Source organism: Cygnus atratus, chromosome 3 (assembly GCF_013377495.2).
Source record: "Cygnus atratus isolate AKBS03 ecotype Queensland, Australia chromosome 3, CAtr_DNAZoo_HiC_assembly, whole genome shotgun sequence".
NCBI classification, from domain to species: Eukaryota; Metazoa; Chordata; class Aves; order Anseriformes; family Anatidae; genus Cygnus; species Cygnus atratus.
In genome coordinates, this window is record NC_066364.1 from 56,478,029 (window position 1) to 56,504,363 (window position 26,335).

At 41.5% G+C, this 26,335-nt stretch overlaps 2 protein-coding genes across 13 annotated transcripts in view; both read left to right on the forward strand.

Moving 5' to 3' along the window:
• NCOA7 (nuclear receptor coactivator 7) overlaps positions 1 to 16,602 on the forward strand; it is an 89,989-nt gene extending 73,387 nt beyond the window's left edge. For 6 of the 11 annotated variants that reach the window (XM_035538556.2, XM_035538567.2, XM_035538564.2 and 3 more), the window contains exons 11-16: positions 6,907 to 7,054; positions 11,320 to 11,445; positions 11,896 to 12,048; positions 12,580 to 12,675; positions 13,334 to 13,407; positions 14,298 to 16,602. In XM_035538556.2, the coding sequence (XP_035394449.1) occupies positions 6,907 to 7,054; positions 11,320 to 11,445; positions 11,896 to 12,048; positions 12,580 to 12,675; positions 13,334 to 13,407; positions 14,298 to 14,433 (733 nt within the window). In that variant the 3' untranslated portion in view covers positions 14,434 to 16,602. Of the gene's footprint in view, positions 1 to 6,906; positions 7,055 to 8,376; positions 8,591 to 11,319; positions 11,446 to 11,895; positions 12,049 to 12,579; positions 12,676 to 13,333; positions 13,408 to 14,297 lie in introns of those variants that run through there. The other 5 variants (XM_035538568.2, XM_035538565.2, XM_035538561.2 and 2 more) reach the window with 2 other exon arrangements.
• A 613-nt stretch (positions 16,603 to 17,215) lies between these two features.
• On the forward strand, positions 17,216 to 24,061 carry HINT3 (histidine triad nucleotide binding protein 3). Of its 2 annotated transcripts, XM_035538789.2 has the most exons (6): positions 17,216 to 17,409; positions 17,887 to 18,004; positions 19,245 to 19,314; positions 20,139 to 20,265; positions 22,272 to 22,337; positions 23,492 to 24,061. In XM_035538789.2, exons 1-5 carry the CDS (start codon positions 17,263 to 17,265, stop codon positions 22,317 to 22,319), a joined length of 510 nt encoding a protein of 169 aa, XP_035394682.1. In that variant the 5' UTR covers positions 17,216 to 17,262; the 3' UTR covers positions 22,320 to 22,337; positions 23,492 to 24,061. The 2 variants fall into 2 exon arrangements, with proteins under 2 accessions (XP_035394682.1, XP_035394681.1); XM_035538788.2 differs by having other exon boundaries at positions 22,272 to 24,061.
• The last annotated feature ends 2,274 nt before the right edge of the window (positions 24,062 to 26,335 follow it).

The window sequence follows — 26,335 nt, forward strand, 5'->3', positions numbered from 1 at the left end:
ATGCATCGCATTAAAATCATGCTGCTGAGAGGGCATCCACTTTCTTGGAAGTTACTTTTTGTGAGAGCAGGCAGGATTCTCAAAGAGGAAAAACAGCAGAGTTTGAGCCTTGCTTCTTTTTTTCAGTCTTAGCCTCCTCCCCATTGATTTTTGGTTTGGTTTTGGGGAGTCGGGTGAGGTTTGTTTTTTTTTGTTGTTGTTGTTTGTTTTGTTTTTTGATTTTAAAGTTTGTTTCTTTTGGTAGAGTATGATTTTGCTTTGTTGTGACTCTTCTTCATATCTAGCGCATAAAACATTGAATTTAATACGATTGAAGGTGAGATCTTGAAGAACTTACAGCATAACTACCTACAGTCAATACTTGCATGATGCTTTCCATGCATTTACACAGAGATTTGCATAAAGCGTTGATTAAAAAGATCCTGATGGTGAAGTAACTCTTCTGTGCCCTGGTTAATGGAGAGGAATAGGTAGCATAAAGCTTAGATTTAGACTCCTTTTGAATTATCCTTGTATAAGTATAGTAGTACTTGATACCTTGTAGTCTACCACAAAGTAGTACTTTGATATCTTATTTATCAGGAGTCTAACAGATGGCCTCCAGGGGTCCCTTCCAACCTCAGCCGTTCTGTGTTTTGAGGCCAGGAGCTGCTAGTGGACTTGGAGCCCTTGTACATGTACCATCAGGATACACAACCCTTCTCACCCGTTAATTACCTGAAATCATTCATTTATGGAAAACTTCTTTGCCTCTACCCCAGAGAAGTCAGATGTTGTCATATTATGGTGGTGATGATGTCACTTTGGAAAGTCCTGAATTGAAGTACGTCTTTTAGAAGAAAAATCATTTACAGTTCCCTCTCAGGAATCAACAGTAGCTTGACAAGTTGATTAATACATTTTATTGATAATTGCCTCTGCCATTTAAAAAATGTTCTTTTTCAGTGCTCTGTGTACCTACTTTTTCTGGCTTCTGGTTCCTGGATGTGGTTGTATCTATTACCAGGATTCAGTTCCTCTTAATGTAGGCTATCACCAGGGTATTGCTCCTGTAAACTATGTAACTTTTTGCTGTTGGTTTGTGGCTCTTTGTCTAGGCTAGGACACCTGCAGGACTCCTGAATCCAGTACTGCTAGCAGAGTATTCCAGCAGTTCTCACCCAAGTGTCAGATACCAAACCAACACAATCTCATTCTTTTCCACGTAACCTTGCTTTGTTTGTACATTCAAGGATTGCACAAAGTATTGCCATCAGTGTGTTAATGCAGAGCTTCTGCTCCAGAATTCAGAACCATTATCCCAGGGTCATTCTGCCAAAGACAAAGCACCCATCCTGCAAGCATGCCCTCTGCTTTTGGTTATTAAATATATCCTCCTGTGCTTGGCTGCATTGACATACATACCTGATTGTGCCCAGTCTACTAAACAGTGCAGTGGCATAAATACTCCACCAAGCTTTTGTCTTATACTGATTTTATCAGCAATAATTGTATTGTTTCTGCCAGACTTTTTTCAGGGAGAATATTTTTCTGATTGAAGAATATTGAGCTGTTTACACTTTCTTTTGGTAAGAAACAAATTGAATTTTGTTTTGTTTTGGACTGCAATTCCAGCAGCAGGAAAAACAATCTGTTCTGATGTGAAAAGTCTCTTTGAGTAGAAATTTTCTTGATTTATTTAGAATGGCTAAAATGCCATTTCTGAGCTACCTGTTATATGAAAATAATAAAAATCAGGACCAGCATTTTTATTAATTTGATTTTATATTATTTTTTTTGGTCCTTCTAATAGTGAGGCTACTGAAGCACTGGAGTAGATCACATTAGGGGTCCCTCCCTGGGAGCTCCCCACAGCTCAAGCATGTTACGCTGCTGGCTCTGGTGCTCTGTGGCATCGCCTGATCAGCACAGGAGAGAAATAAAGCAGAGAAAGAGTTTGCTGAGTGTTACAAAGTTCTGGTAGAGGTGCGCCTCTTTGTCCCCAAGGGAAAAGCCCTTCCTATAACAGAGGTCATCAGTCTCCACATCTGGAGATTTTTTAAAACAATTTAGGCACTTACCTGTAATGATTTCAGATGTTCATTTGGGGATGAAGATGTGATCTTAACACACATCCACTGCTGGAAATCTTTGTCTGTCAGCAGCACTTGTGATTTACTTGAAGTCACTAACTTATATTTCCTGTGTTGTTCTACTTTTATGGATTAAATCATCATTTGATGTCATATCAGATATTTTATGGAAGCCTAAGCACATGGTATTGCTACATGTCAAATCTCTGTCAGGAAAACATTTAAACAAAAAAATCTCATTTAAACAATTAGTTTTTGAATTAGTTTTGAGATTCCCATTCTGTTTAATCAAGGGATATTTCAGCTGTTCCATTATAATTAGGACACTATGGTTGCAATAGTTATCTCTTTCATTACTGTTGTTCTTGCACAGTGTTTACCCAACGCTAGTTTTCTCCCAAACTTTTAGAGCTGGCCCAGTATTTTAAGTTTTATCAAAAATTAGCATCACCTACCCAGACTTGATTCCCAGCTCTCTTAAAACTCTTAAGCATAGACTGCATGCATAGGGATAATTCTTTAAAAAAAAAAAAAAAAAGCAATATCTTCTCTTTACTCTTTAATATAGTTCATAGCTACTATAGGAACATAAAGTATTTCATCATCACCGTTACTGAGAAATTTCACGTGGTGGTTGCTCAAATATAAAATCAAAATATGTATTGAGTAATTTGTCTCTTTCAGATGACTGTTGGTAATGTGCTCTTTCATTAATGAGCACAGCAAATACAATTTTTAGGATTCAGGTTGCTCACAAAGTGCTTAAAAATAATAACTCTGACTTTGCTGTCATGATTTTTAAGTTATGTTCTTTACAGGATGAGTTTTCTACTGAATTTATAACCTTCACTGTAAACTTGTTTTATGTTTTTGTTCCCCCTGTATGTACATTACTATGGGTATATTTGTAAGCACCTTCACTTTGCTACCAAACTGTCTGTGGCAAGGGTGTTCCCCCCCTTTTTTTTTCTTTTTTTAAACAGTATTCCATCTTTCATTTTTGATTTGCATCTCCTAGGTATTTTTTTGAATGTTTCTCATTATCATCTTTTTGCTTTTGAATAATTTCTTTCTGGAGTGATTAACTTCAGGTTTCTGATCTTGGGCCTTTCCAAGCACTTTGTTTTATTGGTTTTTCTTGTTAGTACATGACACGCTCGTAAGCATGTGATCACCAGAACAGCTACTGGGATCTAGGATACATTTCTTTGCAGCTCTCAGGTTGGCTGTAAGAGAGTTTCCCAAGCAGTGGCTTTTTTTTTTTTTTTGCCATTTGGTAGCTTGGAAATACCAGCCTAACATAATGTTACAGTTTTATTAACACAGAAGGGATGCTCTGCATCCCATTTCAGAACAACCTCCCTTGTCCAATTAGCTATTTCTCATTTTGTGTTGCTGCTTCTTAAATCTAGAGAGTCTGGATTTATTTAGCATCCGCCCATGGTAGAGGAAAACTGAGTTATAGAGTACTTAGAGAAACTGAGCATGTACAGGTCCATGGGCCCTGACAGGAAATCTTCTGAGTGTACTGAGGCAGCTGGCTGATGTTATTACAGGGCTGCTTTCTGTCTTCCTCTGAAAGGTAATGATAATTGGGAGAGGACCTTAATAACTAGGAAGACAAATGCTGCAACCATCTTCTGAAAAATCAAGAACCTTTGGGAACACAGGCCAGTCATCTTCACCACAGTCCCTGGGAAGATTATGGAGCAAGTCCTTGTGGAAGCCATTTCCAGGCACGTGGAGGGCAAGGGACAGCTGTTGTAGATTTACCAGAGGGAAATTGTGCTTTCCCAACCAGATAGCTTTTTCTGTCATGAGATGGGGAGCTCTGTGAACAAGGAAAGTGCAAAGGGGGGTGTTAGTGAACTTAATCTCCTAGAGTATTCTCACAGCCAAATTTGAAAAAATGTTGTCTGGACAGGTAGGTGACAAGGTAGATGAAAAACTGGACTGCGGGGCTCAGAAAGTCAATAGGTAGTCAAAGTGGCAGCCAGGTGCAAGTGGTATTCCTCGGGGATTGATACTGTTCGATGTCTTCATCTAGGGTGTGGACAATGGGATAGAACACATCCTTGTCATTTGGGGGGGATGACACTAAATCTGGGATGTGTTCATACACCGGAGAGCAGGGCTGCCAGTCAGAGGGACCTCAACAAGGAGGCAGAACGTGCTGACAGAAGTGTCAGGAAATTCAGAGAAGGCAAATGCAAAGCTATACACCTGGGGTGGGGCAGCCCCTGCAGTGATGCAGTCTGGGGACGGGTGGCCTGGGAGCAGCTCTGCAGAAAAGGAGCTGGGGAAGCTGAGAGCAAGCTCAGCATAAGTCAGCATGGCTCTTTGCAGTAATGAAGGCTGGCTCACATAAGGAAGAGCACAGTAAGCAGCTTGGGGAAAGTGGCTATGCCCCTCTTCTTTTGGGTACCTGGTTTAAAATTTAAAATAAAAATGAAGAAGGCCTTTTGCAGGTGCTGCATGCATCAGGGGAAATTAGACGTAAGAGGAAAAAAAACAACATGGCATTGGTTATGCATGGAGCAGGGTGCGTGGAGAGGCTGTGCAAACTCTGTTGGAGATTTTCAAAAATGCAGAAGGACAAGACTGAGCAAGCTGCACTAACTTGGAAATTAGCTCTACTTCAAACAGAAATTGGACTAGGTGCTCTCCAGAAGTGCCTTACTGCCTAAATTTGTTCTGTGATTCTGTGATGGGAGAATGAATGCTGCTCTCCTACATCCACCTGCATGAGCATGCTTTCCAGTCTTAGCAAGGCAACAGCAGCCACTAGTTTTATTGCTCTCATGTTAGTGTTTGTAGGAATTAAGTAGCTAACTTTCCAGAGTAGGATTACTGCACGTGAAATACACAGTGCTCAAGTTAAATGCCCTTTTCTGTTAAAACTCAAATTAGTTACTGAGAAGATTGCTTTCTCCGCAGATGCTTCAGAAAGAGCAGGATGACAAAGAGGAATGGGGCATGCTGTGTCAGCTATGGATGTGGGAAAACTGCAATTAGAGGAAAAGATCTTAACTAAAATTAGATCATACAGCTTTCAGAAATGTTCCATATTTCACTAATGTTAGATCTATGCAAGTTCGTAAGCAGTCACGCGGCTTCTTAGGAAGTGGGGGAACCCCTGACAGTGGGGAGCGAGAGCCTCCTTTAGCCTCTTCCAGGCAGTTACCGGCCGGAGCGATCCAGAAGGCTGATTGCTTGTGCGTTGCTACCTTGAGCGCTCTCATTTGTGTGTGTTGTGCAGAGTTACGAACAGCAGCTGAAATTTTGGCGTTGTATACCAGCGTTAGCCATGTTGCTTGTTCTTGGTGAAGGGAGGCTCTTGATGCCTGAGAAACTAGTACTAGGTGTTCACATACTGCAGCTGTGTGTGCTTGGGTGTCTTACAAATGTTTCATGGGTACAGTTCTTATTTGATAACAAAAATTTAAATTCAGGAGAGGACATCTAGTAGCCAGGCACCACAGAAGCATTTCTGAATGTTTAAAGGGGAAGAGAAAAAGCCGATGGCAATGCTGATTTGTTCCTTTTTTTTTTGTGGTTAGGAGGACATGAGGCAGCAAAGTCGATCCTTTATTCTTTGAGGGTAGTGGAATTGGGCATAAAATCTGTTGAAGCCAAAGTGAGTCAAGCCCCCAGATATCCCTTTTACTAGGAATTAATGTAGCCATCATGAGCAGGCAACCATTTTAGGACTATCGGTTCTGCAGTTAAAACTGATGTCAGACTCTAGCCCTTACTGGTAGGAGTGTAGAACAAAAAATATAGACTTAATTGTAAAAATACCTGAAATTATATTTGTGAACAGCATCCAACAGTTTTAAAATGGTGTTTTAAGATTACTCGTATTGTTTGTGCATATCCTATAAATCCAAGTAACATGAAATGTGATAGGAAAGTGTCTGGGATTCTCTAAGATTTTACTTGTTTTGTTATTGACCAGGGAATTGCCAGGAGAATCTTTCTGGTGAATAAGTGAAGAAAAATCCAGTGTCAAAAGTACTTGCTGTCTTTATGTCTGCCCTCTTTAATTAGCATTTGATTTCGCTGATTCGATTCAACTTCTTGTACAGTGGATCCACTAACGTATTCCCATTTGGACTTGCTTATGTTCATTTTGATTTTGATCTTCAGTACTATTTGTTGGAATAAAGGAATACAATAAATAAATGGTTTCTTTATAATTTGTTCACTATTCATTATGGATGTTGTCAGAGAACATCTCTTTAAAGAAAGTAACTGAGACCTGACTACATTTATGAAAACGCATACCCTGCTGGCATTATATCATTAACCAAGCTGTCAGTAACGGCTCGTTTTCCTTATGATAACAGAATGAAGAATTGTGGTGCGGTTAGCGTCTGTAAGTTTTAGAGGACAGCTAGAAATGTGGTGTAGACTTTATTGATGATACTTTATGGCTTGTTTTATGTGGAAGGTCAAACTATTAAAGTGATTCTTTTTCTGGATTTAACTTTTGTGAGCATGATCTAGTACTAAACCAGTGGACTTCTTAATATGAGTTGTAGGGGACTGGCTTAGTCTTAGCTACTTAGTCTTTCAATGATGCTTTGGTTGTGTTTATAGCAAAAGAAAGAAAAATATATTGCAGGGAGAGAAAGCAGAGAAACCTTGAAGTGCTTCAGGCTGTTAGGTAGAAGGAGCTATTGCTTTGTGTGGTTTGCGAGGGTGGAAGTATGTGGGTATCCTGTGTGTATGGCTGTCCCCTTTTGTCCTTGGGCGACATCTCTGTACTACGTGACAGTACATGGTTCATGGATTACTGAAAAGTGGTTGTTTTCTCCTTTTCTGTTTACAGGGTGGATCACCTGTACACATTTTTTGTTCAGTGGTCACCAGAAATATATGGGAAGGATGCCAAAGAGCAAGGTTTTGTTGTGGTAGAAAAGGAAGAGCTTGATATGATAGACAACTTCTTCAGTGAGCCAACTACTAAAAGCTGGGAGGTGAGTGCTTTCCGTGAAGCATGTTTGTATCAAGTGTGCATCCTGTTAAAAATCTCAACACTTGCTCTCTTAATGATTTTATGATGTTTCTTTATAATGTTTGTTGCTTCTGGTAGAAGCCTTCTCAAGGCAGCTGTCTCACAAATGTACTCATATTCCTTCAGTAATCCTTTCTTCTCTCCCCAGAAATGGCAGGCAAACAGCTAACAGTTTTCTGGCTTGCAACTAGTAGAAGTTATGTAAATATTTTGGTTATGTTATGTTAGCCATTTGCAAAGCTATACAGACACATGTTGTCTGTGTTGCTAAATTCATACTGTATTTATATGCTACTAATAAATTGTCCAAAAAGCATACATGCATGTGAACACCAGCACAGTTTGAACACCAACAACTTGGTGCTCCTTGAAGTGGATTGGTGTGTGATGTTGTTGTTAGACCAGACCCTTGCTTCTTAGGTGCCCACGGAAGTTTAAATGTTAGCTGTAAGATGGATAGGTTTTATACTCAGACTTTGGCTTTTTCATCTGGGAGCTTTTGCTGTCAGTTTTAACTACTTGGTGTGCATGTGTTTGCTACCTGTCTGTTTCTCATGCATATAAAATCTAGTTTCTAGGGAAAATAAGCTTGTGTATGTTTTTCTAATGATATTTATGAACCCTGAAGCACTTGCTGTGCTACAAATGTGTGATAAGTTAAAAAATACATATAATTCCCTAAATGGGAAGTAGCTTGATGGTGATTTTTAAAGTGATCTGATTATTAGTCTTAAACTTGTTCAAAAAATTCTACTGCCCTGTTTTTTAAGCATTTCTGTTTTCAAAGGATGCTAAAAAAACAGAACTCAGGAATGGAGCTTGTCATTCGAAATGTAGCAGCAGCATCTCTGATCCTAAATAGCTTTTATTTTTACAGTTTTGTGGTTTCTTGATGGTGCTTTGTGAACTGCAGGATGGAGAAAAAAAAGACTTCAGTCCTTGTTTTGTTCAGAGCTGAGTGCAGTCATATATTACATTTGATTTCACTCATCGGTTGCTATTTGTATGTCCTTAAATTCAAAATGAAGGGGAAGGACTAATGATCCAAAGAACAAATGTGGGAGGGATCCAGCTGCACCGGGAGCCTGTCTCTCATTGTTTTATTTAAATATGTATTGGGGGAAGAATTGGCTGGAAATCGTTTTAAGGTGTGTCTCTTTTGTTTGTAATATATTCAGGCTTTACAAATTCAACGTAGGACTGCCAGGAAATCCCTGGTGAAAGCCCAAATTTGGGCACGATTACTGTGATACTTTCACTCTCCCTTTTGGGGAAACAGAAAGTGTGACTGTAGAGAAGCATATAAGCAATTTTATCAAAGTGTGTCATGGGCAGTGGCTGTCTGTCATACTCGTGGGCAGGAGCTCTTGCCGCTGAAGCACAGAAGTACAGTAGACACTGCAAAATAAACTGGTAGATGATGAAAAGGCAACAAATGTCACTGAATATTCAAATTCTTTACTGTGCTAGACCTGACCAGGAGGAACCTTCAGTGAAGGTATGTTGAACTATGTCCCTATTTAAACAGCATGGATCTGCTCCAGCACTTCTATCCTAGTAAAAAACATACGCTGTTCTCAGATGAACTTTACACAGACTATTTCTGCCTCAGGTAGCTTGCTTTCTCCTTCCCATAAAATCTTTAAAAGATGCTGTCGATCCAGTTTCTGTAGTTGTTGATTCTTTTCATTCGCTTTTGCGTGGTCTGTAAATACCTGATTTTGCATCTCACTCTTTTTGCAGCTCTTGAGTGTGAAGTTGCTGCAAATGTGTGCTTCAGTTACAGTGAAAAGAGCTGCATTTAGAGACTAAACAGGCATCTGCAGGGAAGAGAGAGCTTTGTGTGTATTTGGAGTTGGATTGCAGTTTACAACTGAGTTAATAGTTCTGTGGTTGCCAGTATCTATAAGTTTGGTTGCATTTTCCCACAGGTACCTGTTGCTGTTGATTTACTGTGATGCGCCACCCCCCAGCCACCAGGAAGCCTAGAGAACAGTCTTTGTAAGAGGAGTTTAGGTACTTCTGATTTAAAATGAAAAAATATATATATTCAATTTAAAACTAATAATGGCCCGGGAGATTAGGAGGGAAGAAGAAACATTCATGAGGTGGAGAAAGAACAGGGCTAAAAGCAGAAAAACCCATTTTCCTTTAACAGTTTGAGGAGGGGGGATTGTTTTGTGGTGGTTGGTTTCTTTGCTTGTTTGTTTTAAGTTGGCCTAATTTTGCAGTGCAAGCCTTCAGTGAAATTGGCCATGTGAGAAATGCTCTAACAGAGGGTTCCCTCCCGTCTCTGAAGGGCCCAGGACTGGCTGAGCCTGGGCTGGAGGGTCAGGGTGCGGCTGCACGGCTCTTCCAGCACCACGGGCAGAAATACCAGCGCTGCCTGGCTTCCCCGGGGGCACCTAACTTTAATCGTGCAGGCTGGGTTTTGTCCTCTTTTCCGAACCCCTGACGTGGATGTTGGGGCACCGGTGGATGAACACGGGCTGGATGGAGCGAGCACAGTGGAGGTGTCGCTCTCGTGCCACTGGAGCTGCTCGGCGTGGCTGGCAGAACCAGGGCTTCGTCCTCCCCACAGCGAGCTCCTCACAAGTCCTGGTCCTACTGGAAAGCCCCCTCTGTGCTTTGTGGTGTGGCTAAACCTGCGCCTGGGGTTTGTCCGCTACATTTCCTTCTCCCACTCCACAGGGCAGGTGTGCGTAAGGCCTCCGGGCGTTTTTGGCAGTTGGCAGCTCCTGCAAGTTCCAGCAGCGGTGGCGAAGGCGTGGGGGGGGGTTGTGCAAGTTTAATCCTTGGGTGCAGTGAAAGATGTTTAGAAACAGTGTTAGTAGGAAGGTATGTGGAAGCCCCGCAGAGTGCTCCTCAGCCACATTTTGAGGTTCCTATTCCAAGATAACTGCTGTGGTAACAAGATCGTGGAAGGAAGGTGATTTAAGGGTTCCCAGTTGTTTTCTAGCTAAGGCTCCTTCCTTCCCCTTTTTTTTCTCGTCAGCCCCATCGCTGAGCCCTTGCTGCTGCTTCCTGTTTGCCATGGTGGCACCGGGCCCTAAACCCAGCCAAAACCCCACGGCTGTGTGCAGCGTGCCTCGTCTCACCTCGCCTGCAGCCCCGTGAGGTGCACTGGAGGAGGATCAGCAGCTTTCCCTCTTGCCCAGGCCCCGTTTTGGCACCTGTGGCCTGCCCAGGCTGCAAGTGGCTCAGAGTGTGTCCCCGTCTCTCTCAGCACGTTGTAGGCTGCTGTGTACTTCTACGGACTGGGGGGTTAAACGTATGGACTTGCCTTCTCGTTTTGTTTTCAGCTTTATAGGAAAAGATCATGTGTGGCCTACCTCTAGTTGTGGGAGAGAAGCCTGTGCTTCTGTTTCACAAGTATTCGGATTCACACCTGAGAAGTGTAAATATTGACTGACCTTTTAAAATATTATCATGTGTTCTCCACATGAATTCTTAAGAAAATGAGTAAATAAAATTTTTCTAATAGTTGATTATTTTCAACAAAGAATGTTATAAAGACCTTGACTATTCCGAAAATGAGTATTTTAAAAAACTTGCAAAAACTGGATGCTGGGATTTTTACTCAGTACATTTCCGGCATGATATAACCGCAAAATATCTGTTAAAGTTGATTTATGTTTGTAGCTCTTTGCTATATTGCTTCTGTTTGAGCTTGTGTGTACAAAAGGAAAAAAAAAAAAACACAGGAAAAAGCTGGTCGTTTGGGAAAAAAAGGGAAGTGAAATTTTAAACTTTTTTATATTCTCATGCATTAGCACCTGAGAAAATAATCAATATTTTCAAGTAGCTGCATGAGAAAACAAAGAAGTTTGTGTCCTCATTTAGATTCCCACAAGGAGAAGATGTGTGTAGTGTGCCTTCGAAGTCGGTGCACTTTAGCCTTCTGACTTGGGGCTAAGTATGTCTGAGACTGACCACGTGCCGTCACCTGCTCACCTCTGTGTTTATTAATCCCAAAGGACCCCACAGTAGTGGGTGGTCCCTGGGGTGTGAAGACGTTCTGACCATGCTAGCCGTGCTGTCTCGTACCTTGCCATTTGAGAATTTCCTTACTAAGGTTGCCTGTGCTGGATGTAACCATTCTATACAGTGGTTTTGTTTCATGCAGTATGACAGAAAATGAGCATGTTGTTTAATTAATTTGCTTCAGTGAAGGACTGACAGAATAAGAGCTGTTTTTCAGTTTGGACCCTTGTTCTCTCGCCTCAGATCATTACTGTAGAAGAAGCAAAACGGCGCAAGAGTGTTTGCAGTTACTATGAAGAAGAAGAAGATGATACTTTACCTGTCTTAAAGCATCACAGCGCACTCCTGGAGAATATGCACATAGAGCAGGTATGGCTGGAAGAAAAGCAAGTTACCTTATTAGGTCTGGTGCTGTCTTTGCTGAGTGTGGGTCATTCTACTTTCTGGAGGTAATATCGATGCTTTTTAAGAGTTTGGAAGATTTGTGCAAGGTCCTGCTTGCTGCAGCACTGGCTCACCTAAAAAAAACTTATGTGGAGTTTGAGTTGTGATACTGAGGACTGGTAGCTTTTTCAGTGTTTGGAGAGGGGGGGTGCCAGTTTTGAAAACTCTTTTACAAGTGATGTGAGTGCAGTCAGCTGAGCTTGGAGTACAAAGCCACGTGCATGTGGTGGAGGTGTTAACCTGATGGCATCACCTGCTACCTCAGCAGCATTTTTTTGGATTCAGAAGCCACAGCAGAGAGGGAATTGTCTGTAAGACACTACCCGTGAGCTAACCTGTTGAATATGTAACCATTTCTCCCTGTTCACTGCTCAGCTTGCCCAGCGCTTGCCTGCAAGAGTGCAGGGATATCCCTGGCGGCTTGCATATAGCACACTGGAGCATGGGACTAGCCTGAAGACTCTGTACCGTAAATCAGCATCTCTTGACAGTCCAGTTCTCCTTGTCATCAAGGATATGGACAACCAGGTAAGGAGTGTTTGTGGTGCAGGGGTTGGACTGAAAGGGCAACATTGTTTAAAACAAAACATGATGAAGTGCTAACCATGCTGTGTTACTGAAGTAACATCACACTGCAAGAAGGCGGTGGTGTTTTCTTTTATTCTATTTATATTTTCTACTGCTTATACTAAGCTTACAGGCAGGAAACTTACATCAGCACTAATAGAAACAAAACCCCATAGTTTCATAAATACAAGTGCTCCTTTTAATAGTGCCCATGGAAGTATCTTCCCTAGGTAACTCAGTTAACAAGCTCTCACAAATAACGGAGGTCTAGTATTTCACTAGCTCCTAGAGTCATCATTCCTGTTGCCATGTGTCTTTCAAATTGAAGGATACAGAAGATTTGCAGGAATACTTGCTCAGTTGGTGTACTGCATTAGTTGCTTCTTTCAACATGAAACACCAGCTCAGGATGAAATACCAGAAAGTATTTTGAATTTATTTTTCTTGAATTTTGCAGTTCTCAAAAACAGATTAATCCTTTTATTCTGACAGATTTTTGGAGCATATGCTACACATCCCTTCAGGTTTAGCGACCACTACTATGGCACTGGTGAAACATTCCTCTACACATTCAGTCCAAATTTCAAGGTAAGTGGTGTTCGATTTCTCAAATTATTTTGTTGGATTCCACATCTGAAACATGTATGAGAAAATTTTATGAAGGCAGCATATTTGAGTTTAGAAGATGTGCCAGCTGTTGATGAACGCAGTTAATCACTCATTGCCTCAGTGCAATCCTTTAAACAAAAATGGCTGTAATTATCTGAAGTGCTGAGAGGACAGTCTGTGAGGGTAAGCAGAGGGCTTCAAGCTGATTGAGGGGCTGAAGTAGGGAGAAGTAAGGAGTCAAAGACTCACCTTGGAAGGCAGTGATATCAGGAGTAGCATATAATTTCATGCATGCTTAGGATCACAGTGATGACAAGCTAGAGATGAGAGTGCCACTGAAATACCCCTTCATGTCCATAGCTTGTATTTTTCAGTATTGAATACATTGGCCGTTTTTAACAGAATGCCTGTTGATTTAAAGATGCAAGTAGAATTTTAAAAATTACTAGGGTGTCTTGTTCCTGGTTTAAATACCTGTTGTTCCTTTTCTTTCCACCTCTTCTTTCTCCCCCTTCAAAAAGAAAATAAAAATTAAAAATGACCGCATGAAAAATACCTTCTAAGAAGTCAGTCCCCAGTAGTTTTAGAGTGCCAGTATCCTTACAATCCAAGTGTATTTGTTTCCTCCCGCCCCCAGGTTTTCAAATGGAGCGGGGAGAATACCTACTTCATCAATGGAGACATGACCTCCCTGGAACTTGGAGGTGGAGGGTGAGCAAATGTTTGGTTTTCAAATTGCATAGCTAGCTTTATTTTATCTTTTAATGAGAACAGAGACAATGGTGGTTGCAGGAAAAACTAATCAGCAAAATGGCTGATCTTAATTCTAGTAAATTGTTTAGGACAGATACCTCAGCAATCTGATTTCTGTTACAGACCTAGAGCAATCTCCATTGCTTAGAGAGCAACTGATGTTGGGCAAGTAATCTTTTTTGGGGGGAGGGAGGTTGACAAAACCAGATGTTTTGGATAGACACGCTGCTCGTTGCTGAAGAGGTTTGCCTCTGGAAGATAATCTGTAATGGCAGTTTTGCCATAAACTTCTAGGGTTTCTCACATGGTCCTTGTTAAATGGTTGTTATTCTGTTGCTCCGTAGAACAAGGATGCAGACAGTGCTTATTCAGATCCCAAATTTCAGAAGTCAGTGGGTATGAAATCAAGGACTAAGGCCATGCAACTAACTGAAGCTGACAGCAGGCTGCGCCATGCGACATCTGGCCATGGTTTGCATTGGTGGTGCATAAACACCTCTCCTCCTAAACTAGGAAGGAGCCACATCCACAGCAAATGTGCCGGGGAGGTGTCCCTGATGCCTGCGCCCTGGGGCAGTTGGGCCTCGGCCATGCCCGAGAGGCTGCTCGCCAGCAGCAGCCAGAGCCGGTGGCGCTGAAGGTGTGCGCTCAAGGCTCTGTTCTGCTGCGATAGCTGGTATGAACAAAGCCAAGCTTACTTGGAAGTGCTTTGCCAGGGTTAAGCCCTTCATGCTCAGTCCCAGCGGTTTTCAGAATCGCCTTGGTTTCTCCGTATCGCTCCTCTGTAGCTTCCAGTTGTATGTAACTGTGACGTATGACCTGAAACCTGATGTGTGTTTCCTTTATAGTGGCCGGTTTGGTTTATGGTTAGATGCAGATTTGTATCATGGGCGAAGCAACTCCTGCAGCACCTTCAATAATGACATCTTATCTAAGAAAGAAGATTTCATAATACAGGATGTAGAAGTATGGACATTTGAATGAAGTACTTACTGACTGCCTTAAGGACTGGATCCATTAGGCACTTAAAAAGTAGAAGGTGCGGGCTGCCTCACAATGTTACACGCTTTTTTCTCAAGTTGTACCAGAGCATGACTACGCAAAAAATAACCAAGGAAAAACAGAGCCGGTTCTGAGAGGCAGTAGGAGACAGAACAATAAAAGACCAGAGGCGTTTTTTACTCCCTCCTCCAGCATTCCTCCATCAGAGATATGATGCTTATGATAACATTCATGGTGTATAAATTGAAAACTTCTGTAACTGTGAAAAAGATACTGTGGGAAAACTATAATTGTCTAGTACATTCCATGTGTATTTATGTTCAGTGTACAAATGCTAACCAAAAATAAAAGGTTACTTCACCAAAATCTACAGCATACTGTTTGCCATGGAAAAGAATCAGAAGTAGGTGTACACAGCACTTAAGGGAACATGTTTTTAAAGTCTTTTTATTTATTGTTATTGTATAGCAGATTTTTTTTGTGAATGTATTAGGTATGATTTTTTTTTTAATGTTTCAGACCTCAATTTGATAAATAATTTCTATTCAGGTAGGTTTCTTAGGCATTGGCATTTATTCTGAATCAATTTCTTTGATTTCTGGAGTTAATTTTTATATTATTTTGTACATGAGATTTGGTTTTCATTTTACCCTAATAAGAGGGTTTGTTTTCTGGCAGAAACACTTGAGTGCATAATTCTGGTTTTCTCGGAGATGAGGGGAAGGTGGTTAGTGCTTTTCATTAACTCTGCTGCCACGTTCCTGTTAACGGATTACTGTTTTGGCAGCGTATGGAGACACCGGGCAAACTGCCACCTAGTATAGACTGTATCAGCTCTGGTGCAGTCAACAGAATTGGGACAGCATGCTCTGAGCATCTGTCCTAGTGCTATGTGACTGTTTATGAAGGACGTTTCTAAGAGAGGATTGTTTTTCTGTATTACCACCAAATGATTCAAAATAAACCACCCACTGTGCTTTTTTTGAGCATTTCTTTACAAGTTGAATAACTGCTTTGTTAAGGAGAAAATGCAATCTTAAGATTTAGAGAAGAATGATATTTCCCTAACAGGCCAGGTCATGTTAGTGTAATAGTTGTTTTCTTAGTAATTAATATGACTTCCTTCCTGAAAAAGACTTGAAGCAACGGGCTGGCTGAGGATTTGACATGCAAAGAAATTGTCGTCTTTGTTTTCATGAAATAATTGGATAATTTTCTTCTTTCTCCCCTCAACACCAACAAGACTCAGTGTTACAAAATTAGGCTAAACTCTAAAAAGGTCAGTACTACTAAAATTTTGGCAAGTAGGGAAAGTGTGACAGAGGACTGGCAATCTTCACTGGTTTCTAAAGAATTCTGCTTTCCAGTTAAGCTATGCTTTTATTTACAGAATCCAAAGCTGACCGAAACAGCCTTTGTGGCTACGCTAGAGCACTCTCCTGCCCCGTTAGTCTCGTATGCGGGGTTGTCCTGAGAAAGGCAGGTTTTAGAAATGGTAGTGTGCTTCCATGCATTAAACAGTACAACCTAATTCTAGAATATCATTAATGAAGTAATACAACTCAGTTTAGTTACTGCTCTTCTTTTTTTTTTTTAAAAATTATTTAAAGAAAAAGAAGCCAGTGGTTTTCTTTCAAGAGCATTAACAAATCTTAATTCTGCACAGAAATTTCACAGCCTACAACCCATGCTAGATACAGCAAGTCTGTACCATGATGCACGTAAGCTTTTCACAGTTCCCGTCTACGTGGTCTACTACAGCCGTAAATGAACTTACTGGTGATGCTGTAAAATATTTTCCCAGTTGCTAGTAGCATAATGCTTTGAAGATACCAGAAATATCTACTAGTTTGCTCTTTTTATGGTGGCAGACCACTTACTAGTTTAAAAAAAAAAACAGAAAACGAACAACAAAAAAAAACAAAACCCCAATAACCCCATGCCCAAGTTCAGCATTTTCCATACATTTCACTGTTGCTCCTCCAATGTACGCCATTATATTATACTTGTCAGAGCATATCTAAATGCTGTGTTCTATATTCAAAGCAGTGTTGTTCAATCGGAATTCTGTGACCCTTGAAGCTATGAATATTGAATATATGTAATGCAGTGCTATCACAATATTTTCAATAAAGGAATTTATGCATTCAGAAACGTGTGGCAGATCCTTTCCTTTATTCACAGCCCTGAGTACATTTTTAAAGATGAAAGGATCTAGCTTAAGTTACAGGTTATGCTGACGAATATCGAAGCCTCTCCCCTCGAGAAGAGCATTCCAGCAATATCATATTTCAGAAACGTTGTAAGAAGCGTTTTGTTTTTTGTTGGGTGGCATCTCCTCAGATGGGGCCCTGTCGTGCGTTCGTTCCCTCAGGGGCAGGCTGTAGGGAGAGGTGCGGGTGCCCAGCGGTTCTCGTGGCTCCCAGCTGGGGCGATTGACGCCTTTCCTGTTCCTCCTGACCACCCTGTGAGCAGATATCAGAGGTCTGCACACATTTTTGTACGTTTTTGTACACAACATTGTTGTATGTGCCCTTTTTATACTGCCCAAGTGTTTGTGTATTTTTCCTTCCAAGCCAGACAAAGGCATAAAGCTACCTAAGAGCACCGTGTTCCTGGCTTTATTAACGATTTATGGCGTGGGGAGAGGCGGCGTTAAGGAACCGCGCACGTGAAGCCAACATTTGGGGGCCGGCGGTGGCTGAGGGGAGGCCGGGCGGGGCCGGCTGCGGCCGCCAGGGGGAGGCCGCGGGCCCGGCGAGGAGGCCCCGCCTCGGCCGTTGGGAGGCGCCCGGCGGAGGCCGAGGAGCCATGGCCGGGGAGGAGGCCGCGGCGGGGGCCGGGCAGCTCGGGGCCGAGGGGAGGGAGCCCGGCAGCGGCGGCCCCGAGGGGCAGCAGTGCGTCTTCTGCAGGATCGCCCGCCGGGAGGAGACGGGCACCGCGCTGCTGCCCTGCCAGGTGGGCCGACGGGGGGACGGGGGGGCTGCCCCTTGGGTCCGTGCCCGCCGAGGGCCCGGCACGGAGCGCTGGGGAGAGCTGGCGTGTGAGGGGAGGGTCTGGCTTGGACGCGGGGGGCTGGGGTCCTCTGTGCTGCCGTGCAGGCAGCCGTGAAACGCTCGTCAAAGGAGCGAGCCCGTCGTTTGTACGCGGTGGCGGCATAGGTAGTCACCGGGCAGCACGTTTTGCTGCCAGGTATTGAGAAATCCTGACCGCAGAAAGTCAACTGAGACAGCAAAGCGTGCTTGTGAGCCTCCTTGGAGGCAGCCTCCCAAGGTACTTTGATGTAGCTGTGGAAAAAATAAATAAATGTATCTTCAGATTTCTGCCCGGTGTTTCAAATGTAATACTGAGTATCGCAGCGACACCGGGGAAGATCACCTTTGTTACCCAGTGTCCTCATCCCGATCGGCCTAACCCGTGTGTATTCTTTTTCAGTATGAAGACCTTGTCTGCTTCAGAGACATCAGGCCCGGTGCCCCCCACCACTACCTGGTGGTGCCGGTGGAGCACATGGGGAACTGCAAAACACTCAAGTCCGAGCACATACCCATCGGTAAGGCTGCTGCGTTTAACTTGGAGGAACATCATTTTCCACAGTCTTAGGCAGTGTGCTGTCAGGTAAATCACAGCCTTGAGCACTGGCTGTGGCTGTGAAACACCAAAAAAACAGGTGGTGTGAGTGAGTGTGGGTAAGGACGTGCCCTTGCTGGCACCTGGCCTGACGCTGGTGCTGTTCCGGAGTAACGCCGTGCCAGTGCATGAAGCCTCTTCTGTGTGCATGGAGAGCAGGTGTCTCTGCGCTTTGTGGGAAAGGCCACTCTGTTTTTTTACATTATTAATGTGCTGATCCACTGCATTTTCTTAGGTATATATGTGGTTTTAAATTATATGGAGAAAAAATGAGATTTCTGTGAAATATGTATTTTATAATGCGCTACATCATTTTTCAGGAAAAGGGATAGAGAAGAAAGAAACGGTGTTAAAATAAACTTCAATCACTTTTTAAAAGACAAGATTCTAAAATATTCAAACTTTGTGTTAAGAGGCTTTTTTTTTTTTAATGAAAACATTTTATTACAGGTGATGCAAAAAATCATTATAGTTGCATGCTGCATGTTTTGAATCATTGTATTTGTCTTCTGAATGTAGGGTAGTTTTCCCCAGAAACAGCTTCTGTATGTGTTTGGCCTCAAGGAAATTCTTTAGACTTTTGCCTTTGAAGTTTCTGTATTAGGATTTTTTTTTAATGTTTTTTTTTCCAGCGATAAAAGCTTTGTCCCAGTAATAAGTAGGACTGAGTGTTTTATATTTAATTCTTGTTTTATCTCTGAAAGTTTTGCTTTGTAGAGACATAACATGGGAATTAGTCTTTATCATTCTAACAAGTCAGTGTTTGGTGGTAGTGGTTTGGTTTTGGTGGTGGTGGTTTCTTTTTTTTTTTTTTTTTTTTTAATAAGGATATGGTGATACCATGGCTTTGGCCAAAGCTGTTAGAATAGTTACACACTTAAAATTCTCATTAGTTTGGAAATCAGTACAGTAGTGATTTTTCATACCAAACTTTGCACAACACTGTCTTTGACAATCTTTGTTTGCGTATGAGCTGAGTTCTAGTATTTATTCTTTGGGAGAAAAACAAACAAAAAAACCAACATGAGTTTGTGATCTGTGTAATCACTGTTGAAGTTAATTTTTGTTTGTGAAAAATACCTGCTTCAAATTACTTGACTCAAAGACATATAATGGGTAAAATATTACGTAAACGTTAAATGAAATGTATTTGTATTTCATAGTGAAGAGAATGATGGAAGTTGGAAAATCTGTCCTCCAGAGAAATAATTTTAATGACTTAAATGATATAAGGTATGTAATGGAAGCCTTCTGTGTTTGTTGAATATGTTCTCGACTCTTCAAAATGCTGGTTTTGAGATAGTGTTAATGACTGCAGTATAATTTATTGAAGAAATTGGGGTTGCACTGACTTACCACATGACTTGTCAAGTCACGTGTGCTGGCACTGAATATCGACTTTTTTCTGATCAATGTCTAGCGCAGATTGCATTCCAACTCCAATTCTCTCTTCCTTGTGGGATAGGGAAGCCACTTTATACCGCTTATCTAAAGGTCTGCTCCTCCATTACGTGCTGAATATATTCTCTAATTTCAGCTTCCAGGAGAGGTAAACTTTGTCCTTTTAATCGGGGCACTGCAGCACTGTGTTTCAGTCATACCTGCATTCACTTAATTTCAGTGCTGCTACCTTTACTATAAGCCATTGTGTTTGGTTGCCAAACTGAAGTGAAATGTAACATAGTTTAAATAGTGTAGAGTAGAGGGAGATGGGTCTTCCTGTTTAAAATAGGTAGAAACTACGTTAATCTAGTGGCAGTTGACTTTCCAGCTGAAAACTAGATATGACATATCTAAGGAATATCCTGTTTTCTACTCCTCATTTTAACAGTGCATCTTAAATAGAGAGATGTGAAAGAAGAGGTTAGCGGTCTTCCGAAAAAAATTCTTGAGAGCATAATGAAAGGAAAGGACGTATTTTTTGTTCATGCTTTTATGTAAAAGGAACACATTTTGAGTTAAGTTCTTAATTCAGTTGATCTTGTTAAAAACCTTAATATGTTCCACTTTCTGACTTAACATCACCAGTGTTTTTAACCTGTTTTCCTTTTCTGAAGAATGGGTTTTCACTGGCCTCCATTCTGCTCAATATCCCACTTGCATCTTCATGTCCTGGCCCCAGCCAGTCAGCTAGGATTCTTATCCAGACTGATTTACAGAATCAACTCCTACTGGTTTATCACGGTAAGTGTAATGCACGTGAACTTTCCGTTAGGGTTCCCAATTGCAAGCTGAAAATGTCATGTCTTTCCAACACTTTAACTGTGTCTAAAAATAACACTTTGACTATGTCCAAAATTCTTTGAGTAATAATTGTAGTAATGACAGAAATAACTGATTAACTTTTACATTCACTTTTTGAGAGAATACAATAGTAAAATTTAATATTAACGTTTACGATTAATAGGGGAAATAGAGCGACAATAACATTAACAGCAAACAGTACAGTAGTTCTGGATTTAATGCATCGCTTAGGGTGATGTGATGTGCTTCTGACTACACTTTGTAAGTATTTATTCTTTTATGTGAAAGGGTTATATTAGAGGGTGAGGGGCTGTGTATCGTACACGCCTTGGTTTATCCAGCGTAGGTGCAAAACGTGGCCACCTAATGGCTGCTTTTGTCAGTTCATATGTTTTTCTTATCTTGCCATCCTTAGACTGAAACAAGTGTCTGCTTTACAGAACTAGTCTTTGTACTGATCTCTGTCGGTAGAGATCAGGAATGAGGTGGAACTGGCGCTGACTAAACCACTGCTTGAAAATCTCTCTGGAGGACTAATACGAACTCTCTCAGCTTTGACTCATCAGGAACCTATGCTTGCAGCGTAGCTCCAGCATCCTGGTATCATTGGACAACCCCAAAACAAAGTTGCTGAAAAAAAGTCTCTCTTCTACAGAAGAATATAAAAAGCCTCTTAAAGAGGAAAAACTTGGCTGGGAGGGGGTACCTTGCTGGGGCTCTCAGCTATCTCGAAACAAGCAGATTGCTCTGCTGTGTAGCAGAGCATCACAGAGATATTTGGGCCTCCAGAAAACTGTAGCTGTGTAGTTATACTGCTTACTGGTTTGGATTAACGCAGAGGGATCCATACCAAATTTGGCTATCCAATATGGATGCAATTCAAAAGGTATTTTGCCCTGTTGTCAGGTTGGAAAATGTTCTTGGTTTTTGTTTGTTTTTTTTTTTTTTTTAGTTATAAGGACTTGAACGTGATACGTATTTAAGAATGTAAAACAAGATTCAGATAACTTCATTTTCAGTTGCTCTGTGCTTATCTAGCTTTATTTGCAAAGGAAAACGTAGTAGCTACTTAACACCTCTTAAGTTGTTGCCATCTGAAGTAGCTGATTGCATATTTACTATGTGTATTAAAACATACTGGCTTTTCACCTTTTAACTTGGTTCCTTTGGAGATCTTAGTGAGACCTCAAGCACACATTCAAATTAAAAGATTAATCCAGTGGAGACTGGTGTTTAAATAAATAAAAAACACCAACAAAAAAACCTGACAGTAATGTAAACTGATTTCAGAAGCGCCCAGGTGAGTCTCCATATCCTTAATTTGGCCTGCTAGAACAACGGTGGCAGGCCTCCTTCTACCCCGTTCCTTTCTGAGGGTTGGTGCTGTCACACACAGAAAATATCACTGTCCCAGCTGTGTGATAGATGCATAAATATGGCCATATGGAGAGAAAAGTATGTGTGAGCATAGTGACCTAACCAAAGAATGAATACTTGCCTGATGGCACGAGCAGCATGTGAGTGCTCTCTATCTCTCAGTCGTGTACAACTGGTGTGCGGTTTGTTGGTGGTTAGAGGCCCCAAGACGCTGCTCTGGAGTGTCTCCCAGAGAATTCCCTTCCTCAGAGCCTGGTTGTTCTGAGCACGGCTGTCTTCCAAGGTCCTTAAAACATGCTGCTTTCAATACTGTTTCTTCGCTCAAACATCCTCAGACTGGCAGAGTTTCTTTTTCCTTTTCTGATCACTTAATGGGTGATGCAAATGTGGAAAAGTCTGCTGTTAAAACAATACTTGTATTTTACTTCTGCTGTTGTATGCTTTATCCCTAGAAGTGAAAAGTATATGCTCTGTTCTTCAGCATCACACTGTTACTGTTTTTAAAATGGATTTTTCAGTAAACTGAAGGTTCACTGCATAGTTAATGCATTGCTTTCTCTCTTTCATAGGCTGAACAACTGATTGAACGACTGCAAACTGAAAACGCTGCCAGTTGAAAGCACTCCTAGCCTTGGGTGACTAGCCAGTTTGTTCCTTGGTTTTGAACTCTGATTTAAGGTTGCGCAGTTTGTTGCCAATAATATAGCGGGGTAAAAAGGCTTAGTTCTTTACGAGGAAATACAGAATTTATAGCTGTCAACCTAATCCTCGCATTTGGGTACTCCAGAAGCCTGTGTACTTCTCTGCCAATAAGGCAGTGTATTTTAATGCTAATTTTAGGTATGTGTATGCATATATAATAGACACATACGTTATACATAGACACATGCACATATGCAAACAACTTCTCCCAGTAAAATGCAGGGTATAGCAGCAGAATGTATCCTAACTACATCCTGTCCTAAGGGAATAAGTTAGTAGTAACAGCATGCACATGGTACCAAAGGTAATATTTGTTGTGGAATCTAGCTTTTGTTTTAAAGATCCATTGTTCTGCAATTGCAAGGAACATCCAAAATATTTCAGTTTCCATCTGTACTTGTATGATATGTTACCTATGCCTAGTTAGTAGTAGGTACCTTGCAGAAAGTACACTACTAACTTCTGGTGCTAAACCACTTTAATATATTACCTGTCTTACTTGCATGACAGTGACATTGTAAATGTTAATACAGTATGTGCCCAAGATGTGATAATGCTATACAACATAGAATATAGTTTAATTGTATGTGTAAGTGATTGTATGTTGGACTGGAAGATTGTTTCCCTCTTATGTGCACAATATTTTTAATTAGTTACTGTATGTTTACAAAAACGTGAAGAGTTCAGAAGAATTGACTTAGTACACTGCTGTTCTGCATCATGGTAGAAGAGACATTTTGAGATTATTCTGATACTGTTCTCACATGAAGTCATTTGGAGATTACTAATGCCTTGGCTAAATTTGATTTCTAAATGAGGTCACGAGAGAAATGGGTCTTTAGTGCAATATGTGGCAGGCTTGCATAACAGCAGCCTGATTTGGATTTGGAAGAGCAGGGACTCAGCCCAAAATTGGAACACGCAGGGATTGCGTTCGGAATTGGTTATGGACCCTGCTGAACGCTTGCCTTCGCTGTAGGACTCTAATCAGTAATCTTAGAGCTCTGTTTTTCAATACCATGTTAAGGCAGACTGTTTGGAAAGTTCACACTCCCGAAAACACGGAGTGGATTTTCTTTGTTCCCAGACTTGGTGCTCAACTATCAAGTGTCCTTGGCTGATGCACCCGGATGCAGCTGAGGTGGTGATGGTCTGTCGCGCCTGCAAGATTCCCCGAGCATAATCTTCTCAGTGTTTTCCACTGATCCAGCACCTCTTGCCTTAGCGGGACAATGCGTTGTAATATTCTTACAGCAGGCTATACATCGTACTTGGGAAGATTCACACCCTTCTAAACAAGTGTTTTCTACCCAGAAGAGGTAACATCAGTCTCTTCTGTAAGAGCTTGTTCCTAATGTCATGTTATTCTTACTACTGGACTCTCGCGTACTTCGCGGTTTTAATTTGTAGTGTTAGCTAGGAGGAGTATGAATTAAAGGCACTGAACTTCGATTAATTCTGTGCAATAGATTAGGAGGCTTGAGTTGGTTCCTAACCATATGAAATATTTGAATGTTAAGATTTTTCAAGAGCTAATACTTCGCGTGTTCTGATTTGTAATTAATCTATGTAACTACATTTAACTGTAATATGTAATATTTAAAGTACCAACATATGAACTGTTGTCAAAAGGGATTAATAAATGGAACAAATGCTCGTCTTGGAGTGATCTAACCGTGCAGCCAAGGAGGCGTGCTGACCACGGTCAGCAGCTGGGTGCTCGCTCCTCGCCCCTGCTCCAGCAGGATGGGGCAGAGAATGGGTCAAGATAAACACATTTTAATACGTGAAGGAAAGAGGAGGAAAAACCAAGACAAGTAATGTAAAGACAATCACTCACCGCCTCCCATAAGCAGCCTAGTGGCAATGGCTGCCCCAGCCCCCCAGAAATCCTCCCTGTGGTTCTTACCGCTGAGCATGATGTCAGGCAGGGAATAGCCCTGCAGGTCCGTTTGTGTCAGGTGTGCAGGCTGTGTCCCCGCAGCTGCTTGGTTTTGTGCAATGGCCAGAAGAATGGTGTGTTAACAGTGCTGCTTTAGTCACAGATCCCAAACAGCACCGTATGAGCTATTGTGAAGAAAATTAACGCCATCCCAGCAAGACCCAATGCACTGTCAAACGTATGCAGCAGGAAACAAGAAGATCTGCTTTTACATGTTACACTTGAGGAGGGTCACAGTGATGGCAATTCCTCAAACAAGCTCCAACCTGAAGGTGTATAAATGGAGCCCCATTTGTTACTGAGAGGAACGCTCAGTATCCCCGTAGTGTTTTTCAGCACGGACCTGTGGTCCATTTTCCTTCTCTATTGACGAGCGTTGTTCTCAGACTTGGCAGATGTTTTTTAATCGGGTTGAGAAATATTTTATTAAGTGTGTCCCTGCCCACGGCAGGGGAGCTGGAGTTAGATGGTCTTTACCGTCCCTCCAACCCAAACCATTCTGTGATTCTGCGATTTTCTGAAAAGTCTGTTCTAATGCTTTGGCTACGTTTCAGGAGCGCTGGCTACCCTCTGGAAAGACAGCAGGCAGGCCCCGTTCGTTGTGTCACCCTCTTCAACAGCAGCATTGTAACACCATTTTCCAGCTTACCCAGTCGTCTGACTGCAGGGAGCAAAGATAGCTACAAAGCTCTTGGAGAGAGAACTTGGCAGCTTTTACTCTTCAGTGTACAAGACCCAAAGGAAAGTGTTTACCCGCTGCCCCTGGCTCTGTTGTTCTTTGATCCAGTATTAGCAGTCCTGAGAAAAGCTGCTTTCTTGACTACTTGTTTAGGAATGACAAAGCTTTATTTGTACTTTTTTGCTCAATTGATTTACATAAACTCCCAACCTAATGCGAGCCCAGAGAATAATACTTCTGTGCTGAAGTACTAATTGCCCCCTTCAGAAGGAATGAAACATGCACATACAATGCTGTTCAATGTGGAACAAGGAAAAAAAAGTTTCAAGTGTTTTGACTGAGGACAGCATTTTCAATGTGATTAAATTGGTAATAGCTCCTCAAGGTATGCTGAGGTCTTCTTAAGCATGAGTTGTAATTAAATATATAAAAATGGGAGCAAGTTGGTAAAAATCATACCTGAAATTTGACAAACTTGGAAACAGTAAAAAATCTACACAAAAACTCGCTGTCATTTCAACTGTTGTGCAATATTTATTGAAGTGCTGAAAGTGCTTTCTGTGTTTGACAAGAGAAAATACAGATATTTCCTGTAGAATGAACACTCTCAAACAGGTGCAGAATTCACACGCTTCAACCGGAAGAAAAGAAAGGACTGCAGAGGGAGCTGAGAGGCTTGCTACAAAAAATGTGAAGTTCTAGGAGAGATTAGAAGAGCTGAAATTTGCTTGGTAGGACAAGAGCACCTTCTAGAAAGTCAGAGTGTACTTAAGTACTACAAATAACTTGTAATACTTAAAACTCACATCCTACATTTTTTGTGACAATAATACTAAATTCTGTTCCATTTACACTAATGGGAGCCTGCTGCATAGAAAAAAGGTTTTAAAAACTTTCTTCCGTAGAATCAAATTGAAACTCTACGTTGCAGATGAGGAAACAGAATTTTATAACACGTGTAAACTAGTAGCTACATTCAGTCATGTCCATGAGATAGGGTGCATTCCTGTCTGTTCAGAGTTCAGGACTAATTTTTTATTCTTGAGTATATCAGTGGACAAACTGACCAGCTGTATTGTCTCTTAGACTTCTTTTGTAATACTGGCTATTGCTGAAAACAGGAAATTAGTTTTGACAGCCTGTGTGCTGGCCCAGTTTGGCAGCTTTTTGGTGTTGGTAACCATTGCATGGGCACGTAAAACAGAAATATTTGTCACTCTTGAATGTTCATCTAAACATGGCAGACAGGACATTTGGCCCTATAAATGGTTAATTAAAAAAAATCCATCCCTCTATAAGTTACGTTTTAA